Source organism: Aricia agestis, chromosome 22 (genome assembly GCF_905147365.1).
Source record: "Aricia agestis chromosome 22, ilAriAges1.1, whole genome shotgun sequence".
NCBI lineage: Eukaryota > Metazoa > Arthropoda > Insecta > Lepidoptera > Lycaenidae > Aricia > Aricia agestis.
This window is the reverse complement of record NC_056427.1, coordinates 2189147-2204897: the sequence shown is the minus strand read 5'-3', so window position 1 is coordinate 2204897 and position 15751 is coordinate 2189147. Positions and strand designations below refer to the sequence as shown.

The 15751-nt window shown below is 37.6% G+C and overlaps 1 protein-coding gene across 1 annotated transcript in view; it reads right to left on the bottom strand.

Annotated features, from left to right (window-relative positions):
* LOC121737996 (homeotic protein ocelliless) overlaps positions 1-15751 on the bottom strand; it is a 59507-nt gene that overhangs the window by 29155 nt on the left and 14601 nt on the right. Inside the window, exon 2 of the mRNA XM_042129789.1 lies at positions 6270-6520. Within this exon, the coding sequence (XP_041985723.1) occupies positions 6270-6480 (211 nt within the window). The 5' untranslated portion in view covers positions 6481-6520. The remainder of the gene's footprint in view (positions 1-6269; positions 6521-15751) is intronic.

Here is a 15751-nt window from a genome sequence, read left to right as displayed (position 1 = left end):
GGCAGCGAGCGGGAATGTTTTTTTTCGGCTTCAATTCGGCGGCGCTCAAGACACTGAATGCTCGGGCAAAGACGCAACTGAATTCACGCCGCGTAATTTCGGCACTTATCGTGTGTCATATCATTCGAATGCGTCGGAATGTAATATCGGTCACGGAAGTTCAGTCGCGTATTTTTCGCCTAGTGTGTTTAAACACTAACCCTAACTATGGCTAAATAACCTAGGTCATAGCGGCTAGGTTAGGTTAGCCTTTTTGCTTCGCCGTAGTCGGGTAAAAAGTAGTTTAAATTAAGACGCTACGAGGGCCGAAACATACTTACTTGATTTCTGCAGTCTATATGTATTTAAATGGACTGCAAAAATAATTACCCTCCCTTTTGGCCGTAGTCGGTTAAAAAGTGCATAGTGATGAGAAATATCGATTGAAATATATCGATGAATATATACAGTAGTTCAAATATCGTATATTGAGTCTTTCATCTCGAGAGTGGGGTTCTAATCCGTCTGGGGGATCCTTTTGAATTTCGAATATACCTTTCGCTATCTCTTTCTTTACTTTTCCTTTCATTTCGCCTTCATTTGTTTAGTTTTGAGAATTTTTTGAATGGTTTTAAAATGGTTGTGGGTGGCATTCTTAATAACTAATAGTGAAAGGATTTCGTTGGGATGGCCGTACTACTATTAATGTCCGTAACATTATCTAAGGTGAAACCGCTCAATCGATTTTATGGAAATTTTGTAAGGAGATATTTTTAAATACTGGAAAAGACGTCTAAGGATAATTCTCATCACGGCAAAATGTTATAGTCCTTGCATGATAAAAATATATTTTGTACTTACAAAATGTACGGTCACCGCAAAGTAGTAGGTTTTAATTTAAATCTAGAATATTTAACCTAAATAAAAAATCATAATAAAAATTTCATAATGATAGTCTGTGAGTTAAAACCATAAACAAAATTAACGGCTTAACCCATCACGATTAAATTTTAACGCGAGAATAAAATTAATCCGTCGATAACGCTGTCTCTTTCTAACGCACGCCATTCTATAGCTATCTCGCTCGCACGCGTAACTCGGCAGCTGTTTTTCCTAATTTCGTATAATTTTTATCGTCGCACTATAATTTATGATATTAATTATAATTTGTATTAATTTAGTTGTCGAATAACAGAATGTGTGATTCAATTCGTAGTTTTGATTAATTTGACGTTTTGAGGTGAAAACTTTTTAGCTTAGTGATATTTATAAAGGGTAAATAAACTCGCGTCAACACACGTGCTCCGTCTTATGAAATTCATAAGACGGAGCACGTGACCTAATCAAAAATTTGTAAGACGGATGAATTGTAGACTGCCGGCGCGATGTAGGAATTTGGACAATAATAATTCAGGGAAGAATTCCGTATAAGTAAATACCAAATAGCGGGAGCGGACATACATTTTTGTTCAGCGGTAAAATGAGAGAGGTACATAACTTTGTCTTGTCTCTACATCTTACGAATTTCGATCCAAACACGTGTTGTTACATAAGTTATTTTATTTTACCCATTCTAAAAAAATCAAAAGTTAGCAAGTTTTCACAGCTAAACACAGAACCTCCTCCTTCGAAGCCGGTTAAAACCCCTCTTATGTCACTTCCGTTAGCCCACTGACCTCTATATCGATGGTAACACAATACGAGGGTGTGAATTACAAAATTATCGATATTTCAACGGCAAATGCCGACATGCCTATTGGAGTTTTTTTTTACAGATTAACAAAATTTTTGGCCATGATTTCATGTCTGAGGTTTGAGGTCATAATTTTGATGTGGCATCTTTTTAATTCAAGTATTTTACATCTTTACGTCTTTACAGTTAAACCGAGTAGGTATGAGTAGGGTTGCCAGGTGAGTCACGAAAAAATACCGGACAACCCCAAATAGGGGGGGGGGGGGGGGGTTGTTTGTATGGTAGGTCGCAAAAATACAGTTTTTTATATTATTATTGCGGTTATAAAATTGTGGTCGAAATAAAGGTAGGAGCTTAAAAAAAAAATACCAGTAACACCGACGCGACGTTCCTCAAAATACCGGACATTGTTCTGTCCGGTATGACCGTTTATTTTTTACCGGACAGGCCTCGAAAGGTACGCTTAAATACCGGACATCTGGCAACCCTAGTATGGGAGATATTTTAAGAGACGAGAGAGGACAAATTAAACGGATTTTGTTGCGGAAGAATGTATGGTTCCCATGCGATAAAAAATTATGGCGTCAGTTGCGGGGGTCTGCAATCTGCATCAAGTCTAAAGATTAATTTGCTGTCGATGTTGTCGAGTGCATTTTGTCGCAATACCCAGGTTTTAAATTTCTATGCCTCATCGATTTCAGAAGCCCTACCATCTGTCTAGCTGGCGGTTCCCTCGCCGGCTTCGTTTTACGTCAAACTATACATGAGTTCAGTTACTTTCTTCGCTATTAATTTTATTAAAACTGCCCCGGCGAACATTGTTTTGCCATTTACGATAGCCAGCAACTTTATTGTGTGGAAATTCGAATATTACGAGCGAACCGTACATTTTTGTTACATAAATACAAGTCTTTCCTGCCTCTCAAATTCTGATTTTTTTTATGAAATAAGGGGGCAAACGAGCAAACGGGTCACCTGATGGAAAGCAACATCCGTCGCCCATGGACACTCGCAGCATCAGAAGAGCTGCAAGTGCGTTGCCGGGCTTTTAAGATGGAATAGGGTAATAGGGGAGGGTAGGGAAGGGAAGGGAATAGGGGAAGGTAGGGAAGGGGAAAATAGGGTAGGGGATAAATTTGTACGAAGTACGAACTTGAAACTTCGTACTTCGTACAAATTTCTTCTAAATCGGTTCAGCCGTCTAAGCATGAAGCGAAAGCAGACGGAAAGATAGACATATACTTCTTTTTTTATGAAATAAGGGGGCAAACGAGCAAAGTCACCTGATGGAAAGCAACTACCGTCGCCTATGGACACTCGCAACATCAGAAGAGCTGCAGGAACAATAGATGGCCGATTCTTAGACCTACGCAAACAAAATTTTATCAAACTCGGTCCAGCCGCGCCGTTCCGGAGAGTGACAACAAACACCACACGAATACAAGTTTCGATTATTTCTGTGACCGCAAAACTGATGAAAAATATAAATAAACTTTTAATGACGACTATCTTATCAACTGGCAACACTGATAGAATAATTATACCCGGCAACACAGTCGCCGCATCTAGTCTAGGTATTAAGTGAGGACTAGATCAATCATAGGTATTAATTGTCAGGTACCCCGATATGGAGATAGGGGTTCTTAAAACCAAGATGTACCGGCAACTTTGTAGCGCGGGAATCGTGAAATCGCGGGGGGGGGGGGGGGGGGGCAAATCAGATTTTTTATAAGATTTAGAGAAGTTTATAAAGAATAAAATATTTTGATTTTTATAGATAAAAGTACTAGATAATATACTTAGTAGGGACGTCAACATGATCCAGTTGGGGCAGCTGCCCCCCCCCCCCCCCTGCCTGCCGGACTGCCGCGGTAAAGCTATTGCATTTTCATCAACTTATGCAATTATTATAATTTGCGTACGTCTAGTTGCCACACAAACACCGTGCCGAAGTCTGGCAACGCCGCACCGACCGTCCGAGTAGAAGTGTTAGGTTTATTTTCGCTACGGAATTTTTTGATTCGGTCGCCGCGCTCAAAGCCGGCTACAAAAGATATGCAATATCTTAAGAGGAGTCCACACCGCCCTTTTTTCCATACAAACGTTGTCCCCTGTTTCCTCCCTGGATAATGCTAGTAGAGTTATAATTTTTTTCCTGAATATCTACGGCCACTAATACAATGTCTCTATGTTTTCTTCTTTTTCATAATTTAATTATTAAATAAGATATGAACGTTCAAAAACCCAAAAAAATGGCCAGATTTTCCGCTGTGTTCAAACGTCCAGAAAACAGATTTGGCTAGATTATACAAAAAAAAGCAAAACATAGGAACACAGCTCAAACCTTTTTTTAATCTTTAATGAAAAAAGTACTTAAATCGGTTAAGTTTTGGAGAAGGAATCAGGGGACAACGAATCGTTGATTTTCCGGATTTTCTGCAGTTGTCTCTATCGCGTTCTGCGGTATAGGCTCGAGGTAAGGGAGACAGCTATAGATATTACACGTACTTTTTTTTCATTTCTCTAGCCCCTGGTGTATCCTCTTAAGTCTACCTGTTTGGATGCCACGGAGCCATCAACACACACACAGACAGACATATAGACACGACTATTCGGGGGTTAAACATAATACTTATTTATGATAATAACTAGCTGTCCCGGTGAACTTCGTGTCACTTTAAAACCTTCCGCGGACTGCGACGAATATTTTATGACTAAAATCAGCCCAATCCGTTCAGCCGTTTTCGAGTTTTAGCGCGACTAACACATTTGGAAATCCACTTTTATATATAAGATACTTGGAGTGACGGAAAAGGACTTACGATAGTTGTGTATTTGCGCAAAAATTTACAGTTACAGCGCGACAAAAGGCGCAGCCGAGTTGCAGATAAAATCAATGGTAAACAGTTCAGTTTTCTACGGCAATATAAAATAGATAAAATGTATAGCCACATTATCAAACCTTTGTACCTACCACAGGGTCTCTAGTATCCATAACACAAGTATAAAACGTGCACCAATTAAAACAACTAACAAGCAACATTTGGGAGTGCGCTGGCAACCCCAGTGGGGGGGGGGACATAAGCGGCTTATAAGGGAGGCCGTTTTGATTATTTCCAAGGATGTCGTCTTGTTAAATTATGCATCGATTCAATTTTCGAACGTGAGCGAAAGAGATAGCTAGAGTTATTTGTGGGTACCGTGCGTTTTGCGATGAAAAGTATCCCAGTATGTAATTTCTTTGTCATAAAAGTATATAAATCAGTTTGAAGCACATTATTTTGTAGAAAAAATCGTTATGCGGGAACCGTACATTTTGCGATAAAACTAATGTCATTTCCCGGTTTTTAAGGTACCAAAATTTCTAAATTTCATCGCAATCGGTTTAGGGGTTTAGGCGTGAGACACACTTTCACATTTATCAATATTAATGTTTTGTTTTGTTTGTTTGTTTGATCGCGCCTATCTCGAGAGCTACTGGTTCAAATTAAAAAATATATTTGTGTTGGATAGCCCATTTATCGAGGAAGGATTTGGGCTATATAATATCACGCTCTGACCAATAGGAGCGAAGAATCAGTGGAAAATGTGGGGAAAACGGGAAAATTAACTGACGAAGTCACGGGCAGCAGCTCTCGTATAAGTTTGATCTTGAAATGCCTCAGTGTTACCCAATTCTCAAAAATATTTATCCCTAAGTTGGTGTAAAAAAAAACCCCTAAAATCGCCTTATTTTTTTGTTTTTCCCCTATGTAATATATGTAAAAATTCAGACCCGTAAAAAATCCCATTTCACTTATTTACCCACTCAATCTGGGGGGAAAATCCCTAAGTTGGTAACACTGAAATGCCCCACGATCCTTCACACTTGGGGGTACAAAGCAAACACTGTCACTGTTAAAATCTTACGGCCGTAGCTAATAGCTGTCTTTGCAGTGATAAGTGCAAATGTCATTCTGCTAAGGCTAAGAATTAGTTTTTTTTGCGTATTTTCACCTTTCATTAGTGCTTTTAGATTGATACTAGCTGACCCAGCAAACGTTGAAGAAGATAAAAAGTAAAAACCTATTCTCAGGCCTAATGAATTACATACATACAACATTTCATTAAAAACACTGTGAGTTGAATTTTATATATATTAGACTTAAAATAACAGCGCCATTAAATTCAGTCTATGTCATCCAGATTCATGTCCCTAGCTTACGCTCTCTACCAATGTGGGGATTAGTGCTTAGGTTTAACAGTCATTCATATTTGCAAATTCTGGAGATTTTTACATCTTTACATAGTAAAAAAAGTATGATATTGTCGCCTGTGCCCGGACAGGGACAACTAAAAAAACTAAAAGAGATTTCTAACGTAATCGATTAGGTGTGAAGATTATAAAGAGGCCTAATATTGTCGCTATGCGACAATATTATGAAACTACTTTACAAAGTAAACGACGAACTTTTAAACTTTTAAAATGTAGCAAACTGACCATAAACAACTAGAAAAAAGACTAAAAGTAGAGATTAAAACTTAAAAGGCAGTAATTGTCCTGCACCAAGTACGAGGGAAAAAGATCCCATATGGGGATCATAAATAAAACACTGACCTTGAGGAAACCCAACCGCCTCCAACCCATGATGCGTCAGTCCGAACGGGCCCAACCCCCCCAGCGGCCCAGGGCCCATGCCCATGTGGTGGCTGGAGTGGTAGGGGTTCTGGCCGAGCGGAGACGGCTGCTTCAGGTAATGGAAGTAGTGGTGGAGGGGCGTCGCTGACTGGGGGGGCGTCCCTGATGAGGAGTTCGTGAGGAGAGCCATGATGAGTCACCGGCGAGGCATCCTGTCAAGACATGGTGACCTGCAACAAGAGAGAGGGTTAGAGAGAGTGCACTAGATGGAGATGGAGATAAAAAGATACTGCAGAGAAGACAGTGGGATGGTGGCAGTAGATTGATGTAAGGGTAGAAAGAAAGATGCATGAGATGTACTATCAGAGAAGTTGATTTTGGTCGCGTTAAGTCAAACCCATCAGACCGATCACAGCTAATATATTTGACATAGGCCGACCAAATGACGTAGGTCTGTCAACTGCCTAGGAATCAATTTCCTCGATGGTATACCTATATTAAAGCTAGTTGTAGAATTAAGATTAGCTGTAGATAATAATAATAATAATATCCATGGATGCTTCACACCACGTCAGTCTGGCCCCATGCTAAGTACCGGAAGGACTTGTGTTACAGGTACCAGACAACGGAAATAGATTTAATACTTTTATACTATACATAAATTTAAGATTTTTATTATATCATACACATATTTAATACACATCCAGGCCCGGGAACATTGTAAACTTTTTGTTCCGTCGGCGGGATTAGAACCCGCGACCCCCGGCTTGAGCTGCCACACAGTCAACCAATTGAGCCACAGAGGTCGTCAATATAAAAAGATGTAAGGCTTACAGTGTATATATATTACTGTGTATATAGAGTGAAAGATTTAAAGTTAACTGTCGTTAATCTATTATCTAGCCTTAGCCTTGATCAAAAGCAAAGATTATAAACAGTGATTAAAGTACTCTCAGTGTCAACGAAGGATAAAGGATAATTAGGCCAGGTAAATAAGACGAGCTAAGAACAAAACTACGCCTAGGATAAATAATAAAGTCAGCTAAAAAAGATCTATTTTATTTATATCTAGGTAAAGCTAGGTAGACTTCGTATCTACCCAAAGCTAATTCAAAGCTAAATTAATTGTAATAGTTTGCTATCATGACCATCACGTATCCGTGAACACACACAAAAAATATTAACTTGCAATTATTTAAATAAGCAAAAAGTTTTGAAGTTTTTACGCCCAATTGTACCTACCAATTGATTTTTAACGATCATACTAACAATATCAGTTCAATGCAATTTAATATTTCAATTGAACACGCCGATTCCAATCATACACAACGTCAATCTAAGTATTTTACAATTACCTGTCATAATGGGTAATTTTCTGCGCTATTGCAACACCGGAACGCCTTCCAAATTCAAAAGTTTTTCAGGTACATGTTTACGTACATTTTGTCACGTTTCCTTTTTTTCTGACGGACCGGGGTCTTTTGCCATGGGCCATGATATTGACGTACACGGCTTTTGTAGTTTTGATTTGGGTAGTGATGACGGGTGGCAAAAAATTTGCCCCATGTTTGCTTACAGAAATATATTATTGTCAATGTGTGTTTATTTTTGGGATGTAACATGATTTGATAGAGATATTTGTAACGCAGGGAACACCTGAGAATTTCATTGCATTCGAAATCGGAGCTAAAAGAGGAAATGTTAATAAGATCAGAACTAATAATAAATATCTGAAATGTTAAATGGTATAAAGCAGAAAAATCTAGTGACAAACTTTAAACAGACTACGGAAATAATATAGCAAATCATACCCACGATATTATTAAGTATTAAGACCATTCATTAGAATTGGCTCAGTAGTTTAGGCGTCACAGTGAAGAACCTACACCACAAAAATATGTTGGGTAGAGACAAAGAAAGCAACAACAATTTATAGTTTAAAATAAAATCAATCTAGTGGAATGGGCATTGTCCAAAAAAAATCACATGTACTTTTTATATTTTTTTTCGTTAAAATAGGGTATTTTAAGAATATAAATTAAATAATTTTGAAATTCATTGGCTAGTTTTTTCTCAATAAATTTTTAAAGTTTCGCTCTGACGTCATCATAGGCGGCTAATTGACCTCTGTAGTGTTTTAAATTTCCTTTCAATCTTATTTATAATGGCTGTTTCGTCAAATGCAAGTTCTCATTATGTGAAAGCTGATACGAGAAGCTTACCAAAAGTTCGAAATGTAATGTTGGTCGAATTTATTGCTTATTTAACGCCATTGAAGGTCAAACTAAGGTTAAACATATTTGTTCAAAAATATAGGTAACTAATGGGTATTTTTTTCTTTTATATACAGAAAAACGATCACTAACCTTATTCCTCGAAATGTTTTTGTAATGAGCAAAATTAAAAAAAAATGGACAATCCCCATTATAAGTCACACTGCAAATGACTCGGTCTAACAGAAACTGCGCTTACGCTGTGTTTTGCCAAACAAATCCTACCGGTGGTAGGCATCATGTAGACGTTCAGAGGACATTTGCAAAAATTTATTCTGAATAAAAAAGTTTGAGTTTGAGTTTGAATCTTCGTAAATCGCAAAATCAGATATGCGAAGGATCAATTTTGTAAAATAGGAACTTGTAGTTTGTTCTGTTTGTTTCCTATTAACATTGGCCGTTGTTTAGCCACAGATAACATTAGCGTTAAAGCCAAGGTTGCCAAACCACAAAAAAAAACTTTTACTTTTTTTCGATTCATGTAATTCTAGACAAAGAACGCTACTTATGTCAATTCTCGAAACCGCTCACCTTCCTGTCAACAAAAGATTATCTTAATCCCTTCTTCACGCGTATAATCGATCCTATTCCTTTCAGTTAAAGTAGGTTTTTGCTTGGATATTTCTGTAGTTTCTGCATGGATAGATTTGGCCTCATCTGCAAAGGTGTTGGCATGTACAATTGTAGGTAGGGTAGGAGTAGGTACGTGGCACGGTTTCCGCGTCACTTATTACTCAGGTATGTCGGCGCACTTTCATTTTTTTCTACATCTTCAATGGTTTGAAAGGTTTCAACAAGTTTATTGATGTGTTTAGTCTGCTGGATATACCATCAGAAAAGTTTATTCGTAGGTGGACCCACGTTATTTAGTTATTACGTAGGTCCACAGTCTGTTTATGAATCAATTCTTCTTAGGAACTCCTTGCTCAATTGTTTTACAACCATTTAAGTAATTTCTTTAAAATAAACCCAGGCCTAGGCCTAATTTTTCTACATCTTAATTTTCCTACGTCTTATGCGTCTATAATGTAAAGTCTTATGCCATTTTGAGTTGACACGTCATACAATCTAATTGGGCTTTTTTCTATCTTCATCACAAAAGTTATATCCTAGTTAATTAGAATTATTTATCAATATTGAATTACTCAAATCATAAAGAGACTAACATCTTTTGTTACTGAATTAGGAAGTTCCGCTTGAAAACCCTCTCCGGCTCCACCATAATTAAATCGTCTCGATTCCCCATCGCATATCGCACAATCGCGGCGAAAACGCCTCTTAAACATCAAAACTATTACTTTCATAAATAAAGTACATATGGGGGCCCAATATCACGCCTTGTGGGACACCGAGTATAGCCCACATGGTACATTACAAAAACTAATTTGTGCGTGATAATAGGGGCCGGTATTGTGACAAATTCGCACCGGGACCTTCTATTAGCGGGTACAATGGTTTTTTTTTTCTTTTCTGGGAACAATTTGTCGGCCACGAAATGTCGGCGTTTTCGAATCGTGTTTTCAGATCAAAGTAAATAAATATCTATTGTGCGTTGTGATATCGAATGCCTGTCTGAAATCTAAATTATTACGTGTTGACATTTTATGTGATGAAGAATGGTCTACTTAATATGCATACTAATAATATAAATTGTCTAACCGTTTGTAACGCCTAAACCACTTAACCGAATAACATGAAATTTCAATAGAGATACTTTAAGTTCCGGAATAGCATATTATAGGATAGTTTTCATCCCAGATAAAGGTACGATTCCTGTCAAAAGCTACATCTATTTACGTATCTTGACCATGTTACTTTAGAACTTGAATTACAATGATATAAATAATTTTTGATAAAGTAATCTTATTATTAGGTTTAATATATTCGTCTAGTAACTATTTAATATTTCCTTAAGTTACGGTTACAGTAAAGATAACATCTACATGGTCATTATTTTGTTTTTGAACGCACGCGCTCATTAAAATTAGTCTATGGTTAAGAGAGAATCGGGTTTAGATAGTTGTTGGTTCCGTAGAATCCGTTTTTAAAGTAGTAAGTAAGGAACCCTTATAATTTCGCTCTATCCGTCCTGTCTTGCTAACTTCGGTGATTATGAATTTAAATTGAAGTAACTTTAAAAACTATGAATTGCGTAATATAAAGGCGTTAATCAACGTATATGCTTCAGCACGAATGGGCCAACCCAATAGCTAATTAAGTTTTATAAGGCAACGTACTGTATGGACATTACACACCCTAAAGTATAATCACTTAGTTTTGTTACACCCTATATAAGATCTCTCTCGTTTAAGAAATCTCGAGCCAAAGCTTAGTCTGCTTTACTCTTAATACTAAAGAATAGACAGATTTTAATACGGTTTTAAGCGTTACCACTAATATTATACAGAACCCCACACACATTACGAAAGTAATATTACAATAAATTAATAATAGAACACATTAAAATTATAAAAATACGAAAGTTGTTAGAGTAAATGAGCTTAAGTTTTTTTTTTAATTAATTAATGTCAGTAACTTTTAAAATAAATAATTAACATTAGAGTTATGTTATATCAGACGTTGTCCACAAAGAAACGCAGAAAGTTGTTTTTCTCCGCGTGAAAACTGTGTCCTTTGCCGGGACTTTAAGTATCTTCAATACAAAATTTCTTGATTTATGACGACCTCTGTGACTCAGTGGTGAGCGCGTTGGTAGCTCAAGCCGGGGGTCGCGGGTTCGAATCCCGCCGACGGAACAAAAAGTTTTCAATGTTCCCGGGTCTGGATGTGTATTAAATATGTGTATGATATAATAAAAATCTTAAATATATGTATAGTATAAAAGTATTAAATATATTTCCGTTGTCTGGTACCTGTAACACAAGTCCTTTAGGTACTTAGCACGGGGCCAGACTGACGTGGTGTGAAGCGTCCATAGATATTATTATTATTATTGAAATTGGGTTAGCCGTTTACGTGTAAAGAGGTAACAGACAAACACACTTTTAGATAATATTATGTAATAATTTTTACTCGCAAGTGGAAATGTAGCTCAGATATTAGTTTAACCCGTGGAAATCGTACATATTTAATCCGGAATAAAAACTCTTAAAAACCATAAATATTTTTCATAGCTATGGACAAATTAAAGTGTATGCTTGAACCAATCTATGTACAAATTTTGGAAGCTTAAATCACTCTCCTCTGTTGGCAAAATTAGAAGCCCTTTTTTAAAGAGGTCTTTTTTATTGATTATTCTGTGTTATAAAAGTTGACCAATCGTGTTATGCTATGGGTAATTCAAAGACAAAGACGTGATGAATACTGACAATGAACTTTAATTTCGTAGCTATAGTCATTGCTGACAAAAATCGATATCGCTACAGCCAAATTATCAAGGCGTCGTCTTAAAATCGTTTGAGCGGTTTCAATATAAAAATCTTTACAGACTGTTCGCATTTATTTTACATTATTTTATATTATTTTCAACGCCTCCGTGGTCTAGTGGTTAGAGCGTCGCTCTCGACTCCGGAGGTCGTGGGTTCGAATCCCGCGTTGGAAACATGTTATTTCCAAGTTTGGTTAAGACAATGCAGGCTGATCACCTGATTGTCTGACAAGTAAGATGATCCATGCGTCGGATGGGCATGTAAAAAGTCGGTTCTGCGCCTGATCTCTCGCCAGTCGTGTCGGTCTTCCGTCCCACTGGGTTATGAGAGTAAAGGAATAGAGAGTGCTCTTGTGTACTGCGCACACACTTGAGCACTATAAAATTACTCCTGCGTACCTGGTCTGGTTTCAATGAAACCGGCCACCGTCACCGAAACCGGTGTGGGGAGTATTATTATTATTATTATTATATTATTTTCGTTTTTTGGGGTCTCCAAACAGTCTAACATTTTATATTAAAGTAAAGTATACATTTATAAGATTTATTAATAGTAAAACCAACGGCGGTGACCACAGATGAATAATTAGATGTAATAGAATCGAAAGGAAAGGAAAGGTCGGCGAAACAGGGGCAGACCCAAGAAAAGGTGGCGCGACGAACTAGACGCTGTTGATAAAGAGTGGCCAAACACAGCAAAGGATAGAGACGTGTGGAAGGAAAGAGGGGAGGCCTTTGCCCAGCAGTGGGACACAAACGGCTAATTAGAATAGAATAGAATAGAATCGAACATTTTTCCGCGATTGAAAATTTGAAATCATCTTACTTACGTCATTCTCATAGACGTTTAGAATCTTAATACACATCAAAATCATTTCAGCGTAAGCGATACACATTCGCATAATATTCCTTTACATTTCTGTTTGCATTTCTTTGAAATTATGTCCACAATACATGGCATGCAATATGCTCCCCCCAAATTATTACATTATAGCCATGGTGTCAATGTTTGTCATCATTGTTTGCACAGTTGGCGGCACTGTGGCAAATCGCGCGCTTTTTATTTTTTTAATGGCGCGAATGAAAGATTTATTTACCATAGACATAATATACTTATACTGTTTTACATAGCTGATGTTGCAATTTTTTAGTTTGACGTACGGCAAAGCCGAAAACAAGGGTATTAATAATAATTTTAGTAGTCTATTCACAATCAGACATTCACGATAAAACTAGTTCCTAGGTCTTAAGGTTTCTTTCTACCGACCGTTTTTTCCACATTTTCCTCTATTTCTTCGCTCTAATTAGTCTTAGCGTGATAAAATATAGCTTTCCTCGATAAGTATGGATCTCACTTTGCATTATAGATTTTCTGCTCATTCCGCCCTATGGACTTTTATTTTCTACCACTAATAGGTCTTCCATTGTCGGCTATCTCATGCTCTTTAACCGCGCTCCTAGGGGAATTAGGAGTTTAAGTTGTAGGCAGTAGCGTTTTTAGCCGAACAGAGGAGTTTAAGTTGACGTGTCAGTCTGTCTGTGGCTTCAAGATCTCGGTGAATGTGTATTTCGGTGAAATGAATTTATTTTACCCGCAACTTTCATTACGTGACGATAGCAAACAGGGTTGTTTGCATATTATTAGTGCATAATTTCTAAATTTGTACTGAATTGACAGATTTCAATTGCGTGAAACGTCTTGCAAATCTGTCATATCCATACAAATTTAGAAATGCATCTACGCGTCGCGTTGCCGTTTGAATTGGCCCTTAGAGTTAAATTACATTCAAAACTACCTTCTAAGGTAAAAGACACCGCTTTTTTATAACATACCTACCTGTATTTTAAAAAGATAAAACCGACTTCAAAATTGTACGCAACGAAGATTAAATGATCAAGACGAAAACACGATTGCTGAAAAATATCTCGATAGTTTTATTTTTACAAAAAACCGTGTTTTAGACACATTTTTTGCTTGGATCTTCGAAGTTTGCTGTCTTTTCTTTAATCTCAAAAGGCAATGATAAAACCTGCTCAAAATACTTTTTACAAAATACATGATCATTATAGTTCGTCTTTTATTCATAGTAAAACCATAGTAAATTTTACTATGGTAAAACTAACTTGGCGATAATTCCGCGTCGTCCTTTTTCACCTGGCATATGAAAGACGGGCGTGAGTGTGAAGAGAGAAGGACGATGTTTGATTTTTTGGGTTAGTAGGCCTCTTAATATCCAAACTAATTTGTCTGATTCTGTTCTATGATCTGTCTGTCTATTAATCCTCTCCCTGCCTAAACCGCTGAACCGAATTTGGTAAAATTTATTTTATTTTACTGGGAAAACGTACAGCAAATAACAATAAGAGTCATGATACATTATAAATAGCGACATTTAGTACGGAAAAATAATAATTTTACCACAAAAATGTACGGTTCCTACGCAATAAGTTTCGCGGGCAACATCCATTAAAAATCGCTACATCCTATGACTTAAGTCCTAAAAATCTGACGTAATAAGTATCTAGTTACTGTAGGGCTGGTAATTATTTCCCTATTTGGCCCTACAGGGAATTGGCCCTCAAATATTAGCCAAATGTTTTGTGCCCTACATGTCTGACGGTTAGGGTCAGTCAACATTGCAACGCGGAGATTCTGAGACGATCAACACGTCCTAACAGCAAATGTCAAAATTCTCATCCACAATAATATTATAAATTCGAAAGTGTGTCTGTTACCTTTTCACGCCCAAACCGATGAACCGATTTCGATAGGTATACCTAATCAAAGAATCTCCATACATGGAGATTCTTTGAGTCCCGGGAAATGACATCTAGGCTACTATTTATCCCGAAGCACTGTACGGTTCCTGCGCGATAAACGGGCGGGCGCGGCGCCATCTCGTATTGTCATAAATGTCCTCAAACCACAGCTCCTAGTTAGCTGTGGTTTACATCCGTTATGGATGATTTATACAGTATTTTTCAGAGCGAAGTAACCACTCCTCAAATACTGTAGTGCCTGGGACAAGATTTTTAAATGTCCGTATGGTTGCCCAAGCGCATACGGCATTCTCGCATCATGGTCGGCCTAGTACAGAGGAAAGAACTAGTCAATACGTCTGGGACCAACTATGTGCGGGTTTCCTCACGATGTTTTCCTTCACCGTACGAGCGTCCGTATTATGTACTTGAGATCAGAAAATGTCTCATAGGTACACGCCTCCACCCGGGTTCGAACCTGCACCCGCTAAGAGTGCGAACCAAAGGAAACCTACCCATTAGGCCACGGACGCTCCACACCAAACCACAGAATAGATATTAATAAATAGTACAAATACCCAAACGTTGAACGGTCAAAATTTTTGGTTAAACTTGTCGTCTTGACGTGTACTGTCTTATTATATTCCTAAACTCTATTAAGTATAGGTCTACCAGAATCTGATGGCAATTTTTGAGCGCAGATTTTCAAAAAATAATAATATAATAATATCTATGGACGCTTCACACCACGTCAGTCTGGCCCCGTGCTAAGTAGGTACCCAAAGAACCTGTGTTACAGGTACCAGACAACGAAAATATATTTAATACTAATTTTATACCATATATAAGATTTTTATTATATCATACACATATTTAATACACCAGACCGGGAACATTGAAAACTTTTTGTTCCGTCGGCGGGATTCGAACCCGCGACCCCCGGCTTGAGCTACCAACGCGCTCACCACTGAGCCACAGAGGTCGTCATAAAATATCCTTGATCATTGGATAAGTTTTTAATACTTTAATGTTTATAACAC